At 33.4% G+C, this 23,359-nt stretch overlaps 1 protein-coding gene across 1 annotated transcript; it reads right to left on the bottom strand.

Annotated features, from left to right (window-relative positions):
- Positions 1-19,462: 19,462 nt before the first annotated feature.
- LOC148191801 (uncharacterized) lies at positions 19,463-22,868 on the bottom strand. The gene is made up of 6 exons (XM_088099966.1): positions 22,129-22,868; positions 21,631-21,746; positions 21,316-21,555; positions 21,123-21,241; positions 20,167-20,299; positions 19,463-19,590 (listed from the first exon to the last, which is right to left on the bottom strand). Exons 1-6 carry the CDS (start codon positions 22,866-22,868, stop codon positions 19,463-19,465), a joined length of 1,476 nt encoding a protein of 491 aa, XP_087956092.1.
- Between the last annotated feature and the right edge of the window lie 491 nt (positions 22,869-23,359).

Raw genomic sequence — 23,359 nt, 5'->3', positions numbered from 1 at the left:
GACATGGTTAATGGTGGTGGATGGGTTTCATGGTGTGGGTGGTTGAAGCATTGATGGTGAAAGACGATGTGGTGGTTGCAGGTTCTTTGCGGCATTGACGGTGTGGGTGGTGGCGGCATAGTTGGATAGGGTTTGGACTTCACTATTGCGGCACGACAAGGTGGTGGTGGCAAATAGGGTTTGGCTGACGGTGGAGGAAGTAGGGTTTCTGCTATTTGGGTAAGGCAAAGCTGATGTGGCAAGAGGGAATAGGTAGCCCAAAGATTAAAAATAAAATTAAAAAGAAACTGTCATATCATAAATTTATTAACACCGTTAGTGTTTTTTTAACGGAAGGGATAAGGTTGACACAAAATTTACTAAGTTAGGACTAAGTAGACACTATTTTAAAACCAAGGACCAAATTGACACAACCGAGCACAACTGGAGACAAAAGAGGCTATTAAGCCTAAATTTAATTAATTAAATTATTTACTTTTGCAATTTGTTGTTGTTTAAAGAAAAATAAGTTTCTACTTAAAGACAATTTAAACTTTCATTGTCTGCATCAGTTCTCATTCTGTCAATTTGAGCGGAAGATTGAAAATCTCCAAACTTGCTCCTATCGAAAATAGGATTGACTATGGATTCGAGAAATAGCACATGATTTCATAAAACCATATGATTTTCCCGATCTAAATAAAGCAGGTTTTCCATGAAGAAGATTTGTCTAAGCATGTTCTATTCGATACGGGTAGGAGAAGAACCGGACTCAATTTTCTTAAAAAATAGAGAAATCAGAACCAAGTCAAGATGATATGGATCAACCCCTCCTCTTGCGTTCTTGTATCAAAGGTCTTACCATTTTCGAAGTAACTGGAGTTCTATCTATTTTTCCATTTCAATTCAAGAGTTCTTGGAAAACACTAAGATCGTTTCTCCCAATGTCACTTAGAACCCCACACATTGTTGATGCATGCATTGCCATAGAAGGAAACATGAGCAAATATTGAAATATAATGACAATTAGGAGAAATAAATATTTAAGATTTAAATTTTATAAAACAAATGTAATCAACTCAATTTAATTGTGTTAAGATAAATTTAATATATCTAATTTCCCTCTACCTAAGCAATATATGTAACACTCCAAATTAATAAAAATTATCTACTAATTAAAGCATTTTATAATTTAATATTAAACTTATGCTTGGGTTCTTGGGTTAGTTGTATGTTACTTTCGTTTTCTATATTCTATGTGTATAAGTTTGTGATTTTTTGCATTTTTATAGACTTGAAGATGAGGGTTTTGAAGGAAAACGTGAGTGGGGGAAGTTTTGGTGAGTTTGGAGTGTTGGGTTTCTTTGGAAGAGAAGTGAGTGAGGGAGTGGTAGAAGTTTCACTTTTGGGATTTCTTGTGAAAAGTGGAATTGGTTAGTGGTTACTAGGAAGGAGAGAACTTTTACTATTGGAGTTGGGGTTGTTAAAGTTTGAGGTGTAGGGGTTGTTTGAGTGACTGTGGGTTCATGTGAGTTGTGGATATAGTGTTTTTACATGAGAATGAGAAGAAAGAGTATGGGTGTTGGTGTTTGATCCTAGAAATGGAAGAGAGTGGAGTTGGGACTTTATGGTTGGGGTCCTTTGAATGTGGAGTTGAAGTTAAAAAAAAAAAAAGAAATGGCTTTTGCATGGTAAGGTGAGTTTGCATGAGAGTGTTGAACCATGGAGGAGAGAGTTTGGTTTGGTGCTTTGTGGTTGTACCTATTGGTGAGTGAAAGAAGAAGAAGGTTGTTGGAAATGAGAAAATGGGTGCATGGTTAAGTGAAGATAATGAGAAGGGAAAGAAGATGGGTTGTAGTCCGTAAATGTGAGATGTTTCAGTGGTAAGAGAAACCTTTCTAAATTTGCCTTTGGTGCGCTAAAGTGTGGGTACATGGTTTCAGAGATTAGGAAATAGGTGGGGTGTGTGTAAATTGTAGTGTTGCATGTCAGGAAAAACCATTGGGGTTGTCGTTACGTGACATGCATGGGGGGTTCAGTTTGTCTTTTTGTCTTGGATAGCAAATGAGAAAAGAGAGAAGCTTATATTGAATTTGGAGTGGGACACATGGCATTAAATGAGAGAAAGTGTGGTAAGAGATATATATTTGTGAATTGTGCATGGTTTTAGTACTCTATGTAGACACTTACGTTAGAAGTGTTTTGGGTGGAAAATGGGTAGTCCCACGTGGGATCCACTTGGGATACAGTTGAAAAGGGGTGAACTTAGCAAACTAGTGAGAGTGTGCTAACAGTTAGGGATGGCAACGGATCGGGCACGGGTAGTGTCTTCCCGCAACTCGATTCGCCGAATAAAATTGTATCCGCTACTTGATTCGCTACCCGCCGGGTATCCGTTTAAAAAATACCTGCGGGTATTTTAAAATCCACGGATACCCTCAAAAAAATAATATTTAATACATATTTAAAATAAAATTTAAATAAAATTACAAATATATATATATATATATATAATATAATATAAATTAAATATAAATTAAAATTTAATTTTAATTAAATTTAACCTAATAAAATATTATTTTATTTTATTTTTAATTAATTTAATTAAAAAATATATAAATTATTTTTTTTTTAATTTTTCGCGGATAGCGGGTACCCGCGGGACGGGTAGTATACTACCCGTACCCGAACCGTTTAGAAGCGGGTATTAAAATACCCGCTACCCGTTACCCGCGAGTAGTAAATATCCGCGGATAGTTACTCCTCGCCGCGAATTTTACGCGCGGATATCCGTGCCCGCGGGTAAAATTTTCATCCCTACTAACAGTGTTGGAGGTATGAACTTAGTAAATTAGTGGAGGTGTGCTAGTAGTGTTGGGGGTGTGAACTCAATAAATCAGTGGAGGTGCGTTAGCAGTGTTGGGGGTGTGAGCTTAGTAAACCAGTAGGGGTGCACTAGCAGTGTTGAAGGTGTAAACTTAGTAAATCAGTGGAGGTGCGCTAGTAATGGTCTAAGTGCGGTGTGAACTTAGTCAACCAGTGGGTGTATGCTAACAGTGTTAGGGGTGTGAAATTAATAAACCAGTGGGGGTGCGCTAGCAGTGTTGGGGATGTGAACTTGCAAACAATGGGGTGTGCTAGCAGTGTTCTCTAAGTGGGGGTTGTGAACTTAGCAAACCAGAGGAGTGTTCCAGAAATGTTGTTTTGGTGGGAAAACTTAGTAATTTAGAAGGGGTACTCGAGTAAAATGATTTTTTTCATGTGTTTTATTTTAAGACAAAATCGTTTATGCGCCTAAACATTCTCATGTTTTGAAGTTTAACTAAATACCATTAAAATGGGATAATAATCTGAAAACAACTTAGGGTGAAAACACATAGACTTAAAACCCAAATTCTCAACATAGAAAATCTACGCAAGACTTAGAACCTGAGTCTCCAACATAGAAAATCTTAGGAAATTACTTAGGTTCTTAGGTAATAGAAAAAACATTTAGGTCAAATCACCCAGGGGCTAAACGTTATTGTGCCTAAAGCATCTAAGAGAGTTGGAATTAAACGCTTGATGCTTATCATACTTGAAAGAGGTATTCAACTTAGCTCTCGAAAATAAAACAGGTCAAGACGATGTCTTTGGCAAAACAAACTAAAAGACATAAAAATTAAAATATAAAAGAAATCTTAAAATAAGTTAAACCTTATCTGTCTAAGAAGAGAAAAAAACGAAAGAAGCGTTTACTTGAGTAAACGATACCATAAGCTTAAACAATACTTTGTCCAACGATGAAGTCTTTATACAACACTTGGTATCTTTAGAGAAGAGCTTAATTGTTAAAAGCTACCTAACGGTAGGAAATCAAAAAGCACTTTTTTTGCTCTGAGCAAACAATAAGTAACATTAAATGCTCAATATTCAAAAACAACAAAGGTGATAAGAAAAGACGTATCTGCTGCATGCACATTTTACTCTACTCTTTTCGGATAAGTTATTCTTCACACATCCAGAGAGCTTCAGATAAAATATCATAAAGTCGACGTTGGAGACAAAAGAGATATTCATAGAATGTTCTTCACTTGAAGTTGTGCTTAAAAGGACGAACTACCTACTTCAAGCAAAGTACTAGAAAAATATGTTTGCTTTGACAAGTTGACATATCCAACGATAGTTGTACATGAAGAAAGAGAAAGCACAAGAATCAAGGTGAACGCTAAGTCTAACGGACATTTATTCAAGGAACCTTTAAATAGAAGAGCTTTCGAAAGAGAAATCAAGAGGATAGCCAAGAGAATAAGAAAAGCTCACAACGAGATATTTATCCTGAGAAACGTACAAAAGAGAAGAAAAGAAAGAGCTCAAGAGAAATATCATATCTAAGCAGAAAAAGAGAAGAATAGAAAAGAAAGGAGAAGAAAATAAATACTTTCAAGCTTCATTGTTGTATTGCTTACTAATTGTAAGAGAGAAAGAGAAAAAAGAGAAACATCTGCGAGTGTTTAGACTAATTTGTATTGTATTCAAATTCTCTCTACAAGAGTAATAATCTAAACGACTTGTAAGCAATCTATGATTGTAGTTTTGGAGAGAATTAAAACACTTGCAACTGAACTATTTTTAGTTGAGTAAATATAGGTGTGATAGTCTATTACCAAGAGTGGTGCGAATACTCAAAGGAAATCTAGGCGTAGTAATCTAGTACTAGGAGTGGTGTGAATACTCAAAGGAAATTTAGGTGTAGTAGTCTAATACCAAGAGTGGTGCAAATACTCAAGGGAAATCTAGGCATGGTAGTCTAGTACTAGGAGTGGTGCAAATACTCAGACCAGGAGTGGTGAGAATACTCATTTGTAATCTTGTGAAGATTATAGTAGAACCCTCTACAGAGGAGACTGGACGTAGCTTAATTGGAGTGAATCACTATAAAAATAACTATGCATTTATCTCTTCTCTTACCTAAACGCTTCTCTTATAAAAACCTGCAACTGTGTTTTTATTTACAAATACAAGAACTCTCCGAGCTAAACGATTACTCTTCAACTAAGGAAATTCTTATAAAACTCTGCAGTGTGCATTCTGAATAGCACGTTAAAAGCAAGTATCGTTTACATTTTATAATAAGGTGAGTGTCTAAGCTTCCATAAGATACACTAAGAGCTTAACTACGTGCTATATTAGAAGGGTTGCGAAAAGAATTTTACCAAAAACACTATTCAACCCCCCCTTCTAGTCTTTTTCAGGTACTTCATTTATTTTATTGTTATATTGTGATTGACTTGTGTTTTGGTTGGTTGTTATTTCCTATTATTGAGTGATAAGAATGGCTTTGTTGTGGTATGGTGTGCTTAGTAATAATGTGTGTTGACTACTCTATGTATAATTTATGGTGGACTATTTTATGTGTTTTTGGTTAGCTTGTCATTATTATGTTGTTTCATTAATTGCCTTGAGAACGTTTGTCATATAAGGGTTATTGCTTGATTGTGTGAGTATGATGATCTTTATTACTTGTGGAGTTGAGTTATGCTCTTGTCTTTACCTTGTGGTTAGCGATGTTTCCGGGTATGTTGGTTAAGTGGTTGTGGTTGGTGGCTATGTTGTTATCTTGAACTGTATGGATGATATGGCTCTATGATATTGTAATGTTATGTGGTTAAGGTGTTATTTCCTTGTACTCTTGTCGGAGGTTGAAGTTGAGGCTCTTCGTATTGCGATGTGATAGAGATGTGAGTCTCGAGTAGAGGCAGAGATTCAAGTGTCATCCTTCTTCTTATGAAGGGATAGAAAGGGTTCGATGTTTCGCCCAATGGCTTCGGCTTGTGCTGAGTATAGTGCTCTGGTGTGTGCATAGTAACAATATTTTTACTCGTTAGTCCTTGAAGGTTCGGGGAGATAGGTCTGAAGTTATGATGGAGAACGACTTGAATCGTCCTGTTTTGCAAAATAGGTTTGTACGACAAAGTTCATGGAAGCGACAAAGGATGTGATTTAGCTTAGTTGTGGCATTGTTTAACTTGACATGACTTTGGTTCTATACATACGTGTGATAGGGATTTTTGATAGTCTTGGTGTTAATATCTGTGTTGTTATTTGATCATACATGATGTTGTTTGATGTCATAGGAAGGCATGTAAAAATGTGTGAATCTGTTGTAGATCTTATTCTAAGTTGATGTTTACTGCTTTATTGTATGTTTTGTGATGATTATTATAGTTACTCACCCTTGCATGTTGTGGTTGTGGTTTTCACCTTCGATGATCGTACTTGTACAAGAGTAGATGTTGTTACAGGTATAGCTAAAACGAAGTTGAATGGCGAGATACATGGGAGAACTACGAGGTTTTATTTTCAATACAAATAGTTTTGTAATGAGATTCTATGAATGTTGTATAATTACACTTAATTATGAAGTTTAATTAAAGTCAGATATAATAAATTAAAATTTGTATTTAATCTGTTTTTTGCAATGGTATCAGAGTTAAGTTTTCAAATATTTTGTAAAACAGGTGGCATTTCAGAATAAAGGTGTTACACCTATGAGAAGGGGAAATAGAATTTTCGAGGGGATTTTCCATTGGGTATTGCATTATGTAATTTAAAGAAACTACATTGGGTTTTAAGGGAATTATATTTTGTTTCTAAAAAGAGTTTCAAGGAGTCGCAACCGGGATCGCGATGGGTAGATGATAAACAAATTTTTAATCCCCGAAAACGGAGTCAGAAACTTGTTAATACATCGGCAAGTGTACCGAATTGTATCAAGTAATAATAAATGGTAAGACCAAGTATCATTTCCCAAGAGACTCACGACACTAAACAGTTGTGCTTTTGCTTAACCAATTAATACTAAAAACAATATTTTGGGGGTTTTGAATGCAAAGTTCAGAAAAATAAACATGAATGCAATTTGATCAATTGAGGATAAGCACAAAAGTGAGTGGATGATTTGTAGAATATGAGATGAACATGTTGTTGGGGTATAGATTTCACCTATCTGCTCTCATGCATATAAGAATTCATCTTCTTCATTAATGTTAACGTCACTTTCTAATTTACTTTAAACTCGATGTCTCGATGAAGAAAGCCTATCCTTAATTACTAGTTTACAATGTCTTGTATCCCCAGTAATTAATTATGCATTACATTCGCACAGAAGCTTAAAGGCAACCCACCCTTTTATCCCTACGTCTAGGTAATATTGCTTTTGGGAGAATTCCCCAGATCGTGATTTGTAAGATATCTCTCGATAACAATCCTAGGGAGAGAAGAGGAGAGCTATCACATCCCCAAATCGTCCAACCCTAGGAGTACGAAATCTCCTGATACTTAGACAAATCATAAGATTTATGCTATACATGAATAAAACATCACAAGCATTTGAGCAAAGAAGAATATCCCTAATAATTAATGAAAGAAGCATATATCAATAACAAGAATCAATTCAAATACAAGAGAGTTTAGAGGTTACATCTTCCCCAACAACAAATAAAGTTTAGTTCTCCATTATCATGGAGAAACTAGATGAACAATGGAATGGAAGAGATAGAAAAACCCTAGAAACTGAAGAGGAGACTACCGCATCCCCAAATCTGCCTCTAGAGGAGCAAAACGTGTGTTTATGTGCTTATGCCATCAAGAGATACCATCCCTAGGACGTAGAAGTCCTTAAATAGACCAGAAAAATAACAAAAAACGAGTCCAAGCCCACTTCGCTGGCGCTCAACGCCCTAAGTGGGGCGCCCGAGCGAAAAACGACACTCGAACTGGCGCTTAACGCCCCTTTTCTGCGCTCAGCTTGACTTTTCTACACTCTGATCGACTTTTCTGCATTCCAACTCTTTGGTACTTTAATTCTTCTTTCAAATCATTCCAATAGCCTACAAAAACAAGGGAATTTAGTGATAAAATCATCAAGTATAACCTCAACTCTCTTATTCCCAAAACTAAAGGAAACAGATGACTTAAAGCAAGTTTCTAAGTCAAATAGGGTGCATTTAGTATCAAAATTACATCACAGATAACGGTATTTTCAACCATTATCACAACCCCAAACTTGAAACTTTGCTTGTCCTCAAGCAAAACAAAACCTGACTTAAATAACATAGTCAAACTACAATGGTCTAGCACACCAAAAAACATTTTTATCTAGAACAAGTAAATTGCTCATGTATGCTCATCATAGAAAGATCAATCAAGATAGACGATGTCAGAGCCAATCAAGCTTCAATTATGGTGCTCACATAACAAAAAAATACACAACATATGCAACAACCTTATGAATGATCAACAAGCAGACAAAATGTTACCCTATGTACATGGAACTATTCCTCACCAAAGACAGTGTTTCACTCAAGCACTCAAAAGTGTTTTACTCAAGCACTCAAAAGTGTTTCACTCAAAGGTGTATAGTGAGGTGATACTCTTACACTCTACCATCACAATGTCACATAAATCAACTTTGCCTTTCATTTAAACACATCAAACACATTCACAATCAAGTTATCATCACAAGGACTTTTTCTAGGCTTGTAACGTGGTCGGGCTAAGAAGAAAATTGGTTTTTCTAGAAAACAAAATTCCTTGAGTTAAGAGAGTGCATAATTCATTTATTCACGTTAACCATAATCACTCTTTCTCCTTTTATGTGAGAAACCAATCTTCAACTCATTCCCAACTTCCTTTCATTGAGCTTAACCTTTTCTTTTCTTTCTTTTCTTCTCTTTTCTTTTTCTTTTGCTCAATGCTCTTTAAAGATTTTCAGAAAGTTCTTTCTGGTTTCTCACAACCCCAAACTTGAACCATTCTCCATTACCATACTCTACTCAACTCCAGGAAAGGATTTCAAAAAGGTTTTTTCATATTTAGGCTCAAGGTTCAAAAGATAGAACAAACATTGTTCATTATTGGGTTCACATTTTGGCATTGGCTTATATGAGAAAAGAAAAAATGGCCTTGATCATGTGTAACAAGCAAGCAATTGGTTCAACAGAAAAACTTAGGCAAAATCAATCATGCTTCCAAAGCAATGGCATTCAATCAATCAGAAACTCTGGAGTCCAACATCTCACAGGTTAACTCAAGTTCCACAATTTGATAAACATTCTACCCATCATATTAATCACAATTGAATTCATGCATCTGTTTCAAATAATTATGAGCAACCACCATCTGTGCTTAAGAACTAAACAATCATTATCTCAACATGCATCATAGAACAATAGAACAAACACAAGAATATTACTCCTCACAAAATAGTTTATCACCAAACCATTGCAGCACCTATTCATTCAACCAAGTACATGACTCAATTAAAAATAAAAAACAAAATAAACAAAGTTCAAAGTAAAACAAATCCTGATCTCATAGCATCCATCAGTATATGCTATCACTCATCGTCAGCCTCTACTATAACAGCATCCATCAGTAGACATTGTCATCTGAATCTTCATCATCATAGCATCCATAAGTAGATGCTTTCAATAACATCCATCAGTAGATGTCTAATCACAGGGCATCCATCAGTAGATGCAAATCTTTCTCATCAGCATCCATTAGTAGATGCTGATCTTTCTCATCTTCATTGACATCCATCAGTAGATGCCATCAGTAGCATCCATCAGTAGATGTTGTCCAACATCTATCAGTAGATGCTGTCATCTGCAAAGCAAAATCAAATTTAAAAGAAAAAGTCAGAAATTGGGTTGCCTCCCAATAAGCGCTTGTTTAACGTCGTGAGCCTAACACCATTAAGCACAATCTACATCTATGATGTTGGTGTTCATTTTGCTTTCATCACACCAACTTATCTGCAACATCTTCTTATTCACCATCTTTACCCTCCTTGAATAAAAAGATAAAAAGATAAAAAGATAAAACGATGAAAAGATGAAAAGATGAAAAGATGAAAAGATGAAAAGATGAAAAGATGAAAAGATGAAAAGATGAAAAGATGAAAAGATGAAAAGATGAAAAGATGAAAAGATGAAAAGATGAAAAGATGAAAAGATGAAAAGATGAAAAGATGAAAAGATGAAAAGATGAAAAGATGAAAAGATGAAAAGACGAAAAGATAAAAAGATGAAAAGATAAAAAAATAAAAAGATAAAAAAAAAAGATAAAAAGATTAAAAAAATAAAATAAAAAGATGAAAAGATAAAATGTTAAAGTCAAATCGGTTAAGAATCACACAAATAGAATAGTTATACCACGAGTCCCCGACAACAATGCCAAAAACTTGATAAACAAATTTTTAATCCCCAAAAACAGAGTCAAAAACTTGTTAATACATCGACAAGTGTACCGAATCATATCAAGTAATAATAAATGGTAAGACCAAGTATCGATTCCCAAGAGACTCACGGCACTAAACAGTTGTGCTTTTGCTTAACCAATTAAGACTAAAAACAATATTTTGGGGGTTTTGAATGCAAAGTGCAGAAAAATAAACATGAATGCAATTTGATCAATTGAGGATAAGCACAAAAGTGAGTGGATGATGTGTAGAATATGAGATGAATATGTTGTTGGGGTTTAGATTTCACCTATCTGCTCTCATGCATATAAGAATTCATCTTCTTCATTAATGTTAATGTCAATTTCTAATTTACTTTAAACCCGATGTTTCGATGAAGAAAGCTTATCCTTAATTACTAGTTTACATTGTCTTGTATCCCCAACAATTAATTATGCATTACATTCGCACATAAGCCTAAAGGCAACCCACCCTTTTATCCCTATGTCTAGGTAATATTGCTTTTGGGAGAATTCCCCAGATCGTGATTTGTAAGATATCTCTCGATAACAATCCTAGGGAGAGAAGAGGAGAGCTATCACATCCCTAAATCGTCCAACCCTAGGAGTACGAAATCTCCTGATACTTAGACAAATCATAAGATTTATGCTATACATGAATAAAACATCACAAGCATTTGAGCAAAGAAGAATATCCCTAACAATTAATGAAAGAATCATATATCAATAACAAAAATCAATTCAAATACAAGAGAGTTTAGAGGTTACATATCTCCCAACAACAAATAAAGTTTAGTTCCTCATTATCATGGAGAAACTAGATGAACAATGGAATGGAAGAGATAGAAAAACCCTAGAAACTGAAGAGGAGACTCCTGCATCCCCAAATCTGCCTCTAGAGGAGCAAGACGTGTGTTTCTATGCTTATGCCATCAAGAGATATCATCCCTAGGACGTGCAAGTCCCTAAATAGACCAGAAAAGTAATAGAAAATGGGTCCAAGTCCACTTCGCTGGCGCTCAACGCCCTAAGTGGGGCGCCCAGACGTCACTTGTGGTACTAACTGGCGCTCAGCGCCCCTGGAAGGCCGCCCAGACAAAAAACGACACTCAAATTGGCGCTCAACGCCCCGTTTCTGCGCTTAGCTTGACTTTTCTACACTCTGGTTGACTTTCCTGCATTCTAGTTGACTTTTCTGCACTCTAGTTGACTTTTCTGCATTCTGGTTGACTTTTCTGCATTCCAACTCATTCAAATAATTCCAATAGCGTGCAAAATCAAGGGAATTTAGTGATAAAATTATCAAGTATAACCTCAACTCTCTTATTCACAAAACTAAAGCAAAAAGATAAGTTAAAGCAAGTTTCTAAGTTAAATAGGGTGCATTTAGTATCAAAAATACATCACAGATAACGGTATTTTCAACCGTTATCAGTAGACAATGGGACCATTAAAAATATAATAAAAGTTTGAAAATCATAGTTTGGAGTTGCCACCATAGTTTATTTTGGAAAACTACGAGAAAACCATAAAATAAAGCATGGTCTACGAAAATAAGAGTTTTTGAGTTTGGGAGTCGGGTATGCGTAGCGAAGGTATTAACACCCTACAACGTCTGCCCGAAAACAGTACCTTTAGTTAAGCGTGCAAAATTGATGTGGTTTTCAAAATGGTTATTTTCCCCAAAAATAACAATATAAGACAATACAAATGAAATAATATTTTTTATTTTTTAGGAAACTCCGACAAGGATTAACCTTGCTCCTACATATTCTCATGTGAGAATTTAAGGGTACATAGTTCTTTTGAAAATTCTGTTTGGAAGATTTGTTTGGAAAATTGATTTGGGAGATTGTTTGGAAAATATAGATGATTTTTTATTTTTTGAAAGTAAACCTAACAAGGATTAACCTTGCTCCTACGTATCTCCACTCTTGATGGAGAATCAAGGATCACGTAGTTTTGGCTTTGTATCATTTGAAAAGGGTTGATATTTTTTGTTTTTGAGATTTTATGATTTTTTCGGTATTTTTTAATTATGTAAAAAAGTGTCACGACATGGACAATGAGCTAGACACAAGACAAGTGAAAGATAAAATTATTATATTGTTTTTGAAAAGTTTTATATTTTTTATGATTTTTTACATGATTGATATGATTGAGAAAAATTAAGATGACAAAATAATCACACAAATATTTACACTTAGTTGCAAGAAAACTACATTTTTGTAATTTTTTATATTTAATTATCAAGCAAATCCAGGACTTGACATGATAATCAAAATGATTATGAAAAATGTAATTATCAAGCAAGTCCGAGACTTGACATGACAATATTTATTATTATGAAAAATTCAATTATCAAGCAAATCTGAGACTTGACATGATAATCAATATATTTTTAAGATTTTTATAAAAACAACAAAATGGATTATAAATGAAAATGTATAATAAAAAACAGTGAAATAATTATGGAAATGTAAAACGCAAACAAAAAGAAAACAAACTTTAACAAAATAATTCAAACTAAAGAAAAATGGAAGTAAAGGAATAAAAACCTGGATGAAAAGACAGGGATAGTCCAATGGAGATGCAAGTGAAAATGAAAGCTTTAGGAGATGAAGATGTTGATATGGAGGAGAACATATGTGTTGAAGTGTTTGATGAGTGTATGTGAAGATAGGTGGTGTGTGTGTTGTGGAAGAGTGGTAGTATGGGAGAGAAGAAATGTGTGGAAAGATATGTGGAATGAGGGAGAAGAGATCTGTATCATGTGATTGTGTGTGTAAAATGGAGTGAAGAGTGTATGGGTATTTATAGAGTTATGGATGGAGAAAGTTGATGAATAAAAATAATATAATAAGTAGGTGAAAAAGTTAGATGAAATAAAACATAATAAAGAAAAGTAAATAGTAAAAGTTAGTGTGAAAAATAAGTGAAAGAAATAATATAAAAAATGGGTGGAGAAATTAGATGAAGAAAGTGGATGGGGGAAACAATAAAAAATGTTAATGGGGAAATTAGGTGAATAAAGTTGGTAAAGAAAAATAATATAAAATGTGAGTGGAAAGAGTAAAGGATGAAGGAAATAATAAAATGAGGTTGATGGAGAAGGTGGTGGATAAAATATAATTTAGAAAAGTGATGGAATAAATAAAAGTTAGTAAGAGAAAGTAATATAAAAGTGGGGTGAAAAAGTAGATGGAGAAAATGGATGAAGAAAATAACAAAATATGTTGGTGGAGAAGGTGGTGAATAAAATATGACTTAGAAAAGGGAATGGAATAAGTAAAAGTTAGTAAGAGAAATTAATAAAAAAAATGGGCTGGAAGAGTAGATGGAGAAAATGGATGAAAGAAATAATAAAAATGGTTGGTGGAGAAGGTGATGGATAAAATATAATTTAGAAAAGTGTTTGAATAAATAAAAGTTAGAAAGATAAATTAATATAAATGTGGGGTGGAAAAGTAGATGGAGAAAATTGATGAAGGAAATAATAAAAGAAAAGGGTTTTGGAGAAGATATAATTAAAAAAAGGTAAGTGGAATAATTAGAAAAGTTGGTACATAAAAATTAATACGAAAATGAGGTGGAAAAAGTAAATGGAAAAGGTAGATGATGTGGAATGTGATATGGAGGGTGATGTGGATGATGATGAGGAGAGTGAAGTGTAAGATAAAAAATATGGTGGTGAGGATTTAAAAAAGTGTGGGATTATTTTGGACCATTGGGCTAAGGGTTAAAAATTTAATTTGGGAGTGCAAACAGTAAAACAAATAGTATTTTTTTTATTTATATTTTTTATTCTTTTTATATTTAATTTTGTGATGAATTTTATTTATTCGGACAAAATTGGGTGTTGACACAAGGCTTTATGTATGCTTATACAATTAAAGTGAACCTACGACTTGTGAATATTTATTTAACATTTGGTTTGTATGAAATCAATTTAATTAAGATTTTTTTTTTCAGAATTGAATAATGAAATTTTAAGTTGTGATAACTTTATACATTTGCAAAAGTTTAATTATGAGTGAAAATAACATAACACACAAATGTTAAACGTTCATCATAGTAATAAACACCACAACAATACACCAACAACTTAAACACGGATGCATATCATCATCACAAACCAATGGTCCAACGAGTCTAATTTGTCCAACAAGCCTAAATTTCATTCAACTAGTAGGACGCCCCTACCTCATTGACTTAAAAACTATAGTTTTCCTTAGCGATACTCTCGTCCAACGAGTCTGCATAGTTCAAAAGTCAAGACAAATTGGTGAACATACTCACTTAGCCTCAAAAGCTTGTTTTCCTTCATTTTCGCATATCAAAACCATTGTTACAAAGTCAAAAGGCACCTTCTGATACCAATTAAACCAAACTTACCAATCTTTGAAACAAGTACAATATCTAACCTTAATCACACATGTAAAAAACTACCAATACTTATCAATTCAGCACAAACATCAATTCACACTCTTAAATCAACCAATTCATAGTACATATCAAGATGAATTAGCGCAAATCAACATTCAAACATAGTTCCATACCTATGCATATTTAATTTTGAATAACTAACTTCACTTACCTGATTAAGAGCATAAACATAGACTCATCTACCTTTAAGCACCCCTAACCACAAAAAAGACAATATTTGCACAAAAAGGAATCAAATAATATCTAGTTATACTATAATGACCCTAATGAAGATTCAACAAGAACCCTTAGACCAAACATGCCAGGCTAATCTCTACACATGCGAGTCAAAGACAAAATTACTCTAAAAACAACAAAAGAAGAACTTACTTTATTGAACAAATGATTGAATAGAAGGTAGGTATCATCGTCAGGAGTTCTTTGGTACATTCTGATCTTCAAACAAATGAATAAAGAGAAAGTAAAGGAAGGATAAGGTCATTCTTTTTACAAAAATAATAGCTTTTATAGAATGAACTCTATTTAACTTATTTTTATTTATACTAAAGATTTTTAATGATAAAATATTCAAGTGTCAATCATAAAAACTTTATCTCACTTAAAGAATTTCTAGAGTCTTATAATCTAAGCACTCCAACCTTTAAATCTAACTTATTATTCTTTATCTATTCACTCTAATATGACTTTTCTTAACATCTTAGTTTTCCTAATTTGAACTGTAATGATTAATATCCATTAATACTGAAAAGTTTTTTTATATCGATTAAAAAGGGTTTTTTATACCAATTCTAGAACCGGTATAGAAGTGAGGGATATAGAAAGTATTGACTTTTTCTATCAGTTCTAGAACCGGGATAGAAAGTGCCACTTTTTATACTAGTTAAAGGTACAACTAGTATAAAGTGAAATGTTCATCATTGGATCGGCTTCGAAATTGGTCCAAGTTGGTTGTTGTAAGACCTTGAAAAACAGTTATATTTAAGAAGATATATATTTTTATAAAAATTTGTGTAATGCTACAGTAAAATACGTATACAGCTACAATAAAATACGTACGATGCTATAATATGTATGATGCTAGAATGAAAATACCTTGTTTAACATGTGTTGCTACAATAAAAATGTAGACCAACTACAATAAATTACAACTACAGTAAAATGTAGTACAACTACAGTACTGTTATAGTAACCTTAATTTCAACTATAAATAAGGTTGAAGAAATGAAGATTTTCATCATCAGAGTGAAAGAGACAAGAGTTTAGTAGCAAATAAGGAGATTTTAGGGTAAGAATTTGAGTCATAGAGAAGGTAGGAAGAATTTTTGAAAGGGTGTTCTTGATCAAGAAAGTAGAGAGAATCAGGTAAAAAGAGCTAACATTTCTATGTTATTATCTTGTAATAAGCATTGATGGTTTAATTGTTGTGGTGTAAGGGGAACTATCCTTACTATTGTTTTTCTGTGTGAACATGGGTGATGAAAATTGTCTACGATCTTGTATTGAATTTGTGAATGTGCAAATGTTAATATTGTAAGTAAGTGTTAACTTTCTTTTGATTATTCTATGTTCTTTGTTGGATGATGCCTTAGGATGATGATAATGTGAAATTTGTGAAAACTAGTTGAAGAACGCTTGGCTAAGGAAAAACAAGGTTCTTAAGTTCTCCATTAAGATGCATCTCTCTTTCCTAGAAGTCTACTTAACAAGCTTTAAACTTATTTAAAAAAAATAAAAAAATTTTTTTCAAATAAAGATAATCAACAATGTGAATTTTAAATAAATTGTGATTATTATTCTTAATATGTGAGATATAAAGATGTTGAGATAGATACTCAGTCCAGTTCTGGGGTTTAAGTATCTTTGATTAAGTTTTCCTTATTTTTTTTATATACTGAATTATCTTAGTAAAATCTCAATTTCCACTTAATCTACCATTAGATTGAGTTGAAATTTTTATATATGATTTCTAAAACGTATCATTTTACATTGATCATTTGGATTTTCATATTGAGATTTATACTTAAAGGGAATAGTATAGTATTTTTTTGAGTAAATTAATCACTACTTTATTTTTAACTCTTAGTTGTTTCGGTAAAACGTTATTTACCACCTAGATAACTGTTAGATTAACCTGAAATTTGGATATGTAGTCCCTAAGAGATATTAACTCACTATGACCGTCCAGGTTTTTAATTAGATGTTTATATTTAGAGAAATTATGTTGTGTTTTGTAGAAATAGGTAGGCCTTATTTTTCAACCAAGAGGGGGGTGAATTGGTTCTTTGTTAAAAAATATGTTCTTTTAAAAACCTTTGAGAATATTTTCCTTTTTCTTGAAATGCAAGTAAATAAAGAATATAATGAAATGAAAGAGATAAGGGATAGAAATACAAACACCAAGTTTTTATACTAGTTCGGCCTCAATGCCTACATCTAGTGTCCTTTCAATCAACCTGAGATTGAAAGTCAATGCACTATAAAGATTGAGTTTTACAGCAAGCAATACAGAGACACCCTCTCCATGTATCCTTCTCTCTAACTTCAAATCTATTATAGTCAAATACACAAAAAGAACAATCATCTTTTTGCAACCCCTTTAAGATACCCCTCTCAAAGTAACCAGAACTTCAATGTTCTCTTCCTGACCAATGACAACAGGGCAATGCCATTCACAGATGATTGTGGAAGGAACTGATCTCGAACAAAACACCATAGTGTGTAGATGGTGATCAGCAGACATAGGTACACACCAATTTCTTCAAGAATCCTCTTGATCTTCCAAATGAAATGTTCTTGATTCTTGGAGAATGATTGCTTTGCAAAATCAAAACTCAACTAACTTTTATCATATATGAAAGATATTATTCCTCGACACTCTTTAATGTAGAGAGTTATGCGTCAATATATAATTTTCACAAGTCTGACACAGTTTAATCGATTACAAAATTAATGTAATCGGTTAAGCAATTAAAATTTGCTATAACAAAGTTACACTTGAACATGTTTAACAGATTACACAATTAATGTAATCGACTTCACAATTAATGTAAGTCAAAACAATTTAAAATATGATCGTTATGACAGTCAAGACTTATCATGAAAATAGTTTTCAGTATGCGCGATTTTTAATCAATTGGGAAAACAATTCAATCGATTAAGTATGACACTTAAGAAAATTTGAAAACTTTTCATTTGAAATACATCATAGTACACAACAATTATGTAAAAGAAAAGACACGAGTTTTAATCGATTATACATATAATGTAATCGGTTAAAAACTTGCATTTTGCTAGAATTAAGCATTTGTTGATATTTGATGAATCCAATTGATTACTTAAACACTGTAATCGATTACTTCATACATATATGAATTGTGCAAAGTGTTCACCATTCAAAACTATGATTATTCATACCACAGATATAAACTTATGTATGACCATAGTAAGTATGCAAACCAAACCAGTTCAAGCACAAATAAGCATAAACAAGCATATAAACACAAATAACCTTTCAGTTGTTGTGCAAGAAACTATTGAAATATTTCTGTTGTTGTCATCATAAAACACACACAAGAGTTTGGGTTTAGCTTTTACTTAGCTCTTCCTATCAACAATTTCCCCCTTTTTTTGATGACGCACAACCAGAAAATCTTTTTCTAGTTACTTCAAGTTACTTCTCCCCTTTTTGGGCATTAGCAAAAAAGATACCAAGTAAGAGGAAAATAAGTGCATAAAAGAGATACATCAACATAAATTCTTACGGACCATTTTGCTTAAATTGATGCTCCCCTTATCACGATGTAGTAGCCCTTTTGAAATAGTTCAAACAATTGATTTAATCCAGTATTAGAGCTAAAAGAAAAGAGCTTAGTGCAGTGATTTAGTCTAGTATCAGAGCAAAAAAAAATTAATGCAATTATAGTATAATCATTGTATCAAATCGTGAAAGTCAGAATGTATACTCAGATAAAAAGAATGTATCAAGCAATAATAGATTTATTAATATGTATCAGAGTGAAAATAGTGCTTGAAACCATTGTATTATCATGTGTAGTAATTAAGATACTCAAATTTGATGTGTAGCAGATTTGAAGTAAGGAGTATTATGAATGCAAGAAATTATTTATTAGCAGAATGAATATTCCAGTATTAATGATTCTGAAACAAGAAATGCAATTTTTCAAAGTGATGTAATTTTAATGATTTTCAAATCAATTTAGAACAGTATGCAACAATTTGAATTTACTAAATGAATGAAGAACAACTTTAGCATGTTAGTAGACATGAGTCAGTAGGAAATGAGTATGAAATCATGTATCTATATTTTTAATCGATTTCAATAAGAATCCAATAGATTACTTGTTGATCAGGTGTTAATCGATTACATAGTTGTAGTAATCAGTTAAGTATCTGCTTATGATCATTTTGTACAGTTCTGATCATATCAATCAGTCAATATCAGAATCAATGCCTGCAAAACACAACTTTCTCAACATAGTTGAGTGTTAGTCCAGTAATACACAATAGTTATGAGAAAATATGAGATATCAAGTAAGTCTGAGTATGCAATGATGTATAGGACAATGAAATAACATATTGCATTCATACAACAGGATTATCCAATCATATTCACCTAATCATTCAACAAATCAAATTCATCAATCAGAATAGGATATAATCCAATAAACTTATATTTCATTCATCATAAAAAACATAATAACATAGTTCAACCATAAATGCTTTATAACCATCATTACATAAAAAAATAGTAACAAAAGAGAAATAAAAAAACTTAAATCATGTCCCTAAGCAGAATGTCATCATCACTTTCATCTGGGACACTCCCCTCATCCTCATCATCCTCTTCCCTGTCATCATCAGTGTCCTCAATATTTAGCTTTCCCTTTATAGCGGAACCATCTTTGTTTATTGAATACAGAGAATAGTCAGAGAATGCATTTGCCTGACCATGTGCTTTTTAAATTCTGATCTAGGCCAAAAAGATGTAGATGATGAACCATCAGGAGTTTCCTCTTAATTAGCCATATACTTATCTTTAAAGAGCCATCTATCTAGGCCATGTTATAGTATCGTGTGATGCAATGCTGTTGTATCTATGATATTGGTCTTTCCATAAGACTCGCATGACTCATCAACACATTCCACATTGAAATGTTGAAGCACCTTAAAGATAAACACAACATAAGGCAAACTGGCAGATTCCAACCTTGTGACCTTAAGCATGTTATCAGAGTTTGCTGCAGCCTAGTCAGTTTGTATATTTTCCTTGAGAGCACGAAGTAAACAAAGATCCTCAGTGGTAACCTGTGCATGGTTACTACCCCTTGGCAGAAGAATCCAAGTGATAATGAAAGCACACAGGTGATAATGAAAGCACACAGGCAATCATCTTTCTTCATTCCTCTAGTTTGGTAGTGGAAGTAATCCCTTGGTTCATTTGGATTTCTAAGACAGTCTTAATAAACGCCGAATTACCAAGATGACATTTTTCACCACCACAACGAAATCCAGCAATGGTGGTCCAGACCTCTTCAGTTAGTTTGATGTTAATCCCCTTTACCCTGAAACACAGCATTCCATCACTGATCTTCAAGTTGGAATAGAAAACCTTCACAAGTTTAGGGTACCATGGATAAACCATTTCAATAAAGTTCTTCAACCCCTACCTATTCAGCCAATTCTGAAACACAAAACTTGCTCTTCTAAAAAAGTTGACCTTTGCATATTTGTGAGGAATGATTTTCCTTAGTCTCTAGTGATCGATGAAATTTGTCTAAGCATCATCATCATTGATCCATCCATCAAGATTTGGACCACAATATACTATCCTTCGTCCAAGAGTCTTGACTCTCTTTCTCTAAGATGAAGAGGATGCCATCATGCAGAATATGATGAGAGATGTACAATAGAGAGACTTAGAGAAAGAGAGGCTGAGTGTTGCAGAAAAAGAATGAACAACAACCTACTTAGATTAGGGTTTAAGCTACACAAATTTTGTTTGGAGGGAAGCCCAAAGTTCAAATTTTCAATCAATAACACTTTAATCGATTTTCCTAATTATTTAACCGATTAAATTTCCACATGACACATATACAACAATCAGAAGTGAATGTTAATCGATTGCATTAGTTGTTTAACCGATTAGATTGCCATCCATCTCAGATTTTATAAAACACATAGGCAATGTGAAAGGTTTAATCAATTACATTACTAACATAATCGGTTAATGTCAGTGAGAAATCATTTTCAGCCAATATCATGACAAACACGGACACATCAATCACTCCAATCAATATGGATGTTACATACCAAGAATGATGCATGATTGATAGAAATAAGTACTGTTACCACAAGTTGTACTCAAGAAGTCATTGATTTGTCCTTTTGAACATTCCTTGAGTCCTTTAGTGCCACCAGACCTGTCTATTTACCTGCAAAAGCATCATAAGGTTTTGAAGGAGGTACCCAAATAAACTTAGGGTCCTTTGAGTTAGTAATAGTGTTTGGTTTCCTGGAAATCCATTAGAATTTTCCCTTTGGAACACCAACCCTTTTTGTAGTAACAAGATTTGAAAATATGTCCAATAGTATTGCAGTGAAAACAAGTAATAGAAAAAGGTTTACTAAGATCAGAAAACTTTTTAGCATTAAATGTATTGCTTTTATTGATATATCCTATGCCCTGTTTGTTTATAACTCTACTCTGAGAGCCTAGAATAGCTTCTAAATTTGATCTACCAAGAGTAAATTTAGACAATGTGCTTATTAAGTAGTCAATCTTCTTCAAATTAGTAGGGCAATCTTTACCGTCTTTGACAATAGTTTTAGCTTCCACTTTAGCAGTTTCAATAGATTGTAAAGTAGCTGAGAGATCATTTTTCAATTTAGTATTTCCTTCAACAAGATTATTGATTATATATTCATAATCCTTTCTTTCACTTTTTAATCGATTAACCTTGTACTGCACCTTCATTGCCTCTGCATGGAGTTCTTGAAAAACATCCAGAAGCTGATAGTATTTATCTTCAATCGGTTCATCATTAAAGCTACTGCCACTGCTTTCAAAATCAACTGATCACACCATGAGGCACAAATTTGTCTCCTTCTCTAAGCTTTGATTGTCTTCATCACTTGAAGAACATCCAGAGTCACAATCTTCCATGCAATATAAGCTTTTCTTTACTTGCTTTTCCTCCTGTCCTGATTGAATCTATCATCAGTTTTCTACTTCTACTTCAGGGTAGGGCAATCAGTTTTAATGTGGCCTTCTTTACCACACTCATAGTAGATATGAGTAGGAGCTTTGCCTCTTTTTTTGCTCCCCTTGACATTTCCTGCAAAATTAGATGCATTGTTTCTAACTTTCATAAAATTTGTAAATTTATTTACCATCATATTGACCACTTCTTTTTCTGATTCATCAACATCTAAATCTGCATTTGTATCATTTCTTCTTGGAGCGTTCTTGTTGGAATCTTGAGTGCAATCGAGTGCTTTTGTTCAGATTCTTCTTCTTCCCTCAATCTTCCACGTTCCAATTCATGTTCCCTGAGTTTTCCAAATAGTGTTGCCATGTTCATAGATGTCAAATCCCTTGATTCAGAAATGGCAGTCACCTTTGGTTGCCAGCTCCTATTCAAATTCTTCAAGATTTTGATATTAATCTCCTCCTTTTCAAAATATTTTCCAAGCGCTATGAGGTGATGAACAATATGTGTGAACCTCTTCTGGACATCATAAATTCTTTCTCCAGGTTTCATCCGAAACATCTCATATTCTTGGATAAGAGAGTTCTTCCTGACCCTCTTAACTTCATCAGTCCCTTCAAGAGTAACTTCAAGGACATCCCACATTTCCTTTGCAATTTTGCATGTAGATATCCTAAAAAACTCATCAATAGTTAGAGTAGAGGAAATAATATTTTTAGCTTTGACATCATAATGTGCCCTTTTACTTTCTTCCAGATTCCACTCAGAAAAGTTCTTTGGTAGAATCCTACCATCAACAACCTTTATAGGTTCATAGGGTCCATTTATACCAGCATCCCAAAAACCTTTATCTACTGATTCCAAGAAAATTCTCATCCTAATTTTCCAAAATGGATAGTTTTCTCCTACAAACAGAGTGGGTCTATTTATGGAAGCACCTTCACCAAAGGTTTGAGAAACAGAGGCCATCAGGATCAAAATAATCGATTACACAAAAAAACTAATCGATTAGTTTTCAAATAACTTTCAAAAAAACCAGCTCTAGTGCCAATTGTAGAAATAGGTAGGCCTTATTTTTCAACCAAGAGGGGGGGGAGTGAATTAGTTCTTTGTTAAAAAATATGTTCTTTTAAAAACCTTTGAGAATTTTTTCCCATTTCTTGAAATGCAAGTAAATAAAGAATATAATGAAATGAAAGAGATAAAGGATAGAAATACAAACATCAAGTTTTTATATTGGTTCGGCCTCAATGCCTACATCCAGTATCCTTTCAATCAACCTGAGATTGAAAGCCAATGCACTATAAAGATTGAGTTTTACAGCAAGTAATACAGAGACATCCTCTCAATGCTTCATTCTCTCTAACTCCAAATCTACTATAGTCAAATACACAAAAAGAACAATCATGTAACCCCTTTGAGATACCTCTCTCAAAGTAACCAGAACTCCAATGTTCTCT

The sequence above is a fragment of the Vigna umbellata genome, chromosome 10, assembly GCF_029865625.1.
Source record: "Vigna umbellata cultivar VRB3 chromosome 10, Vumbellata_1.0, whole genome shotgun sequence".
NCBI lineage: Eukaryota > Viridiplantae > Streptophyta > Magnoliopsida > Fabales > Fabaceae > Vigna > Vigna umbellata.
The sequence above is the reverse complement of the archived record's forward strand: the minus strand, read 5'-3'. Positions and strand labels throughout refer to the sequence as shown.

Bases quoted from the DNA above. Each gene is read 5' to 3' on its own strand.
- LOC148191801 (XM_088099966.1), bottom strand. From the start codon at position 22,868: ATGGCCTCTGTTTCTCAAACCTTTGGTGAAGGTGCTTCCATAAATAGA. The intron at 21,556-21,630 runs GTGAAAGAAAGG...ATGATCTCTCAG, and splicing joins CAAGGTTAATCGATTAAAAA to CTACTTTACAATCTATTGAA. The intron at 20,300-21,122 runs GTAAATAGACAG...AAACTTGTGAAG, and splicing joins ACCTTATGATGCTTTTGCAG to GTTTTCTATTCCAACTTGAA.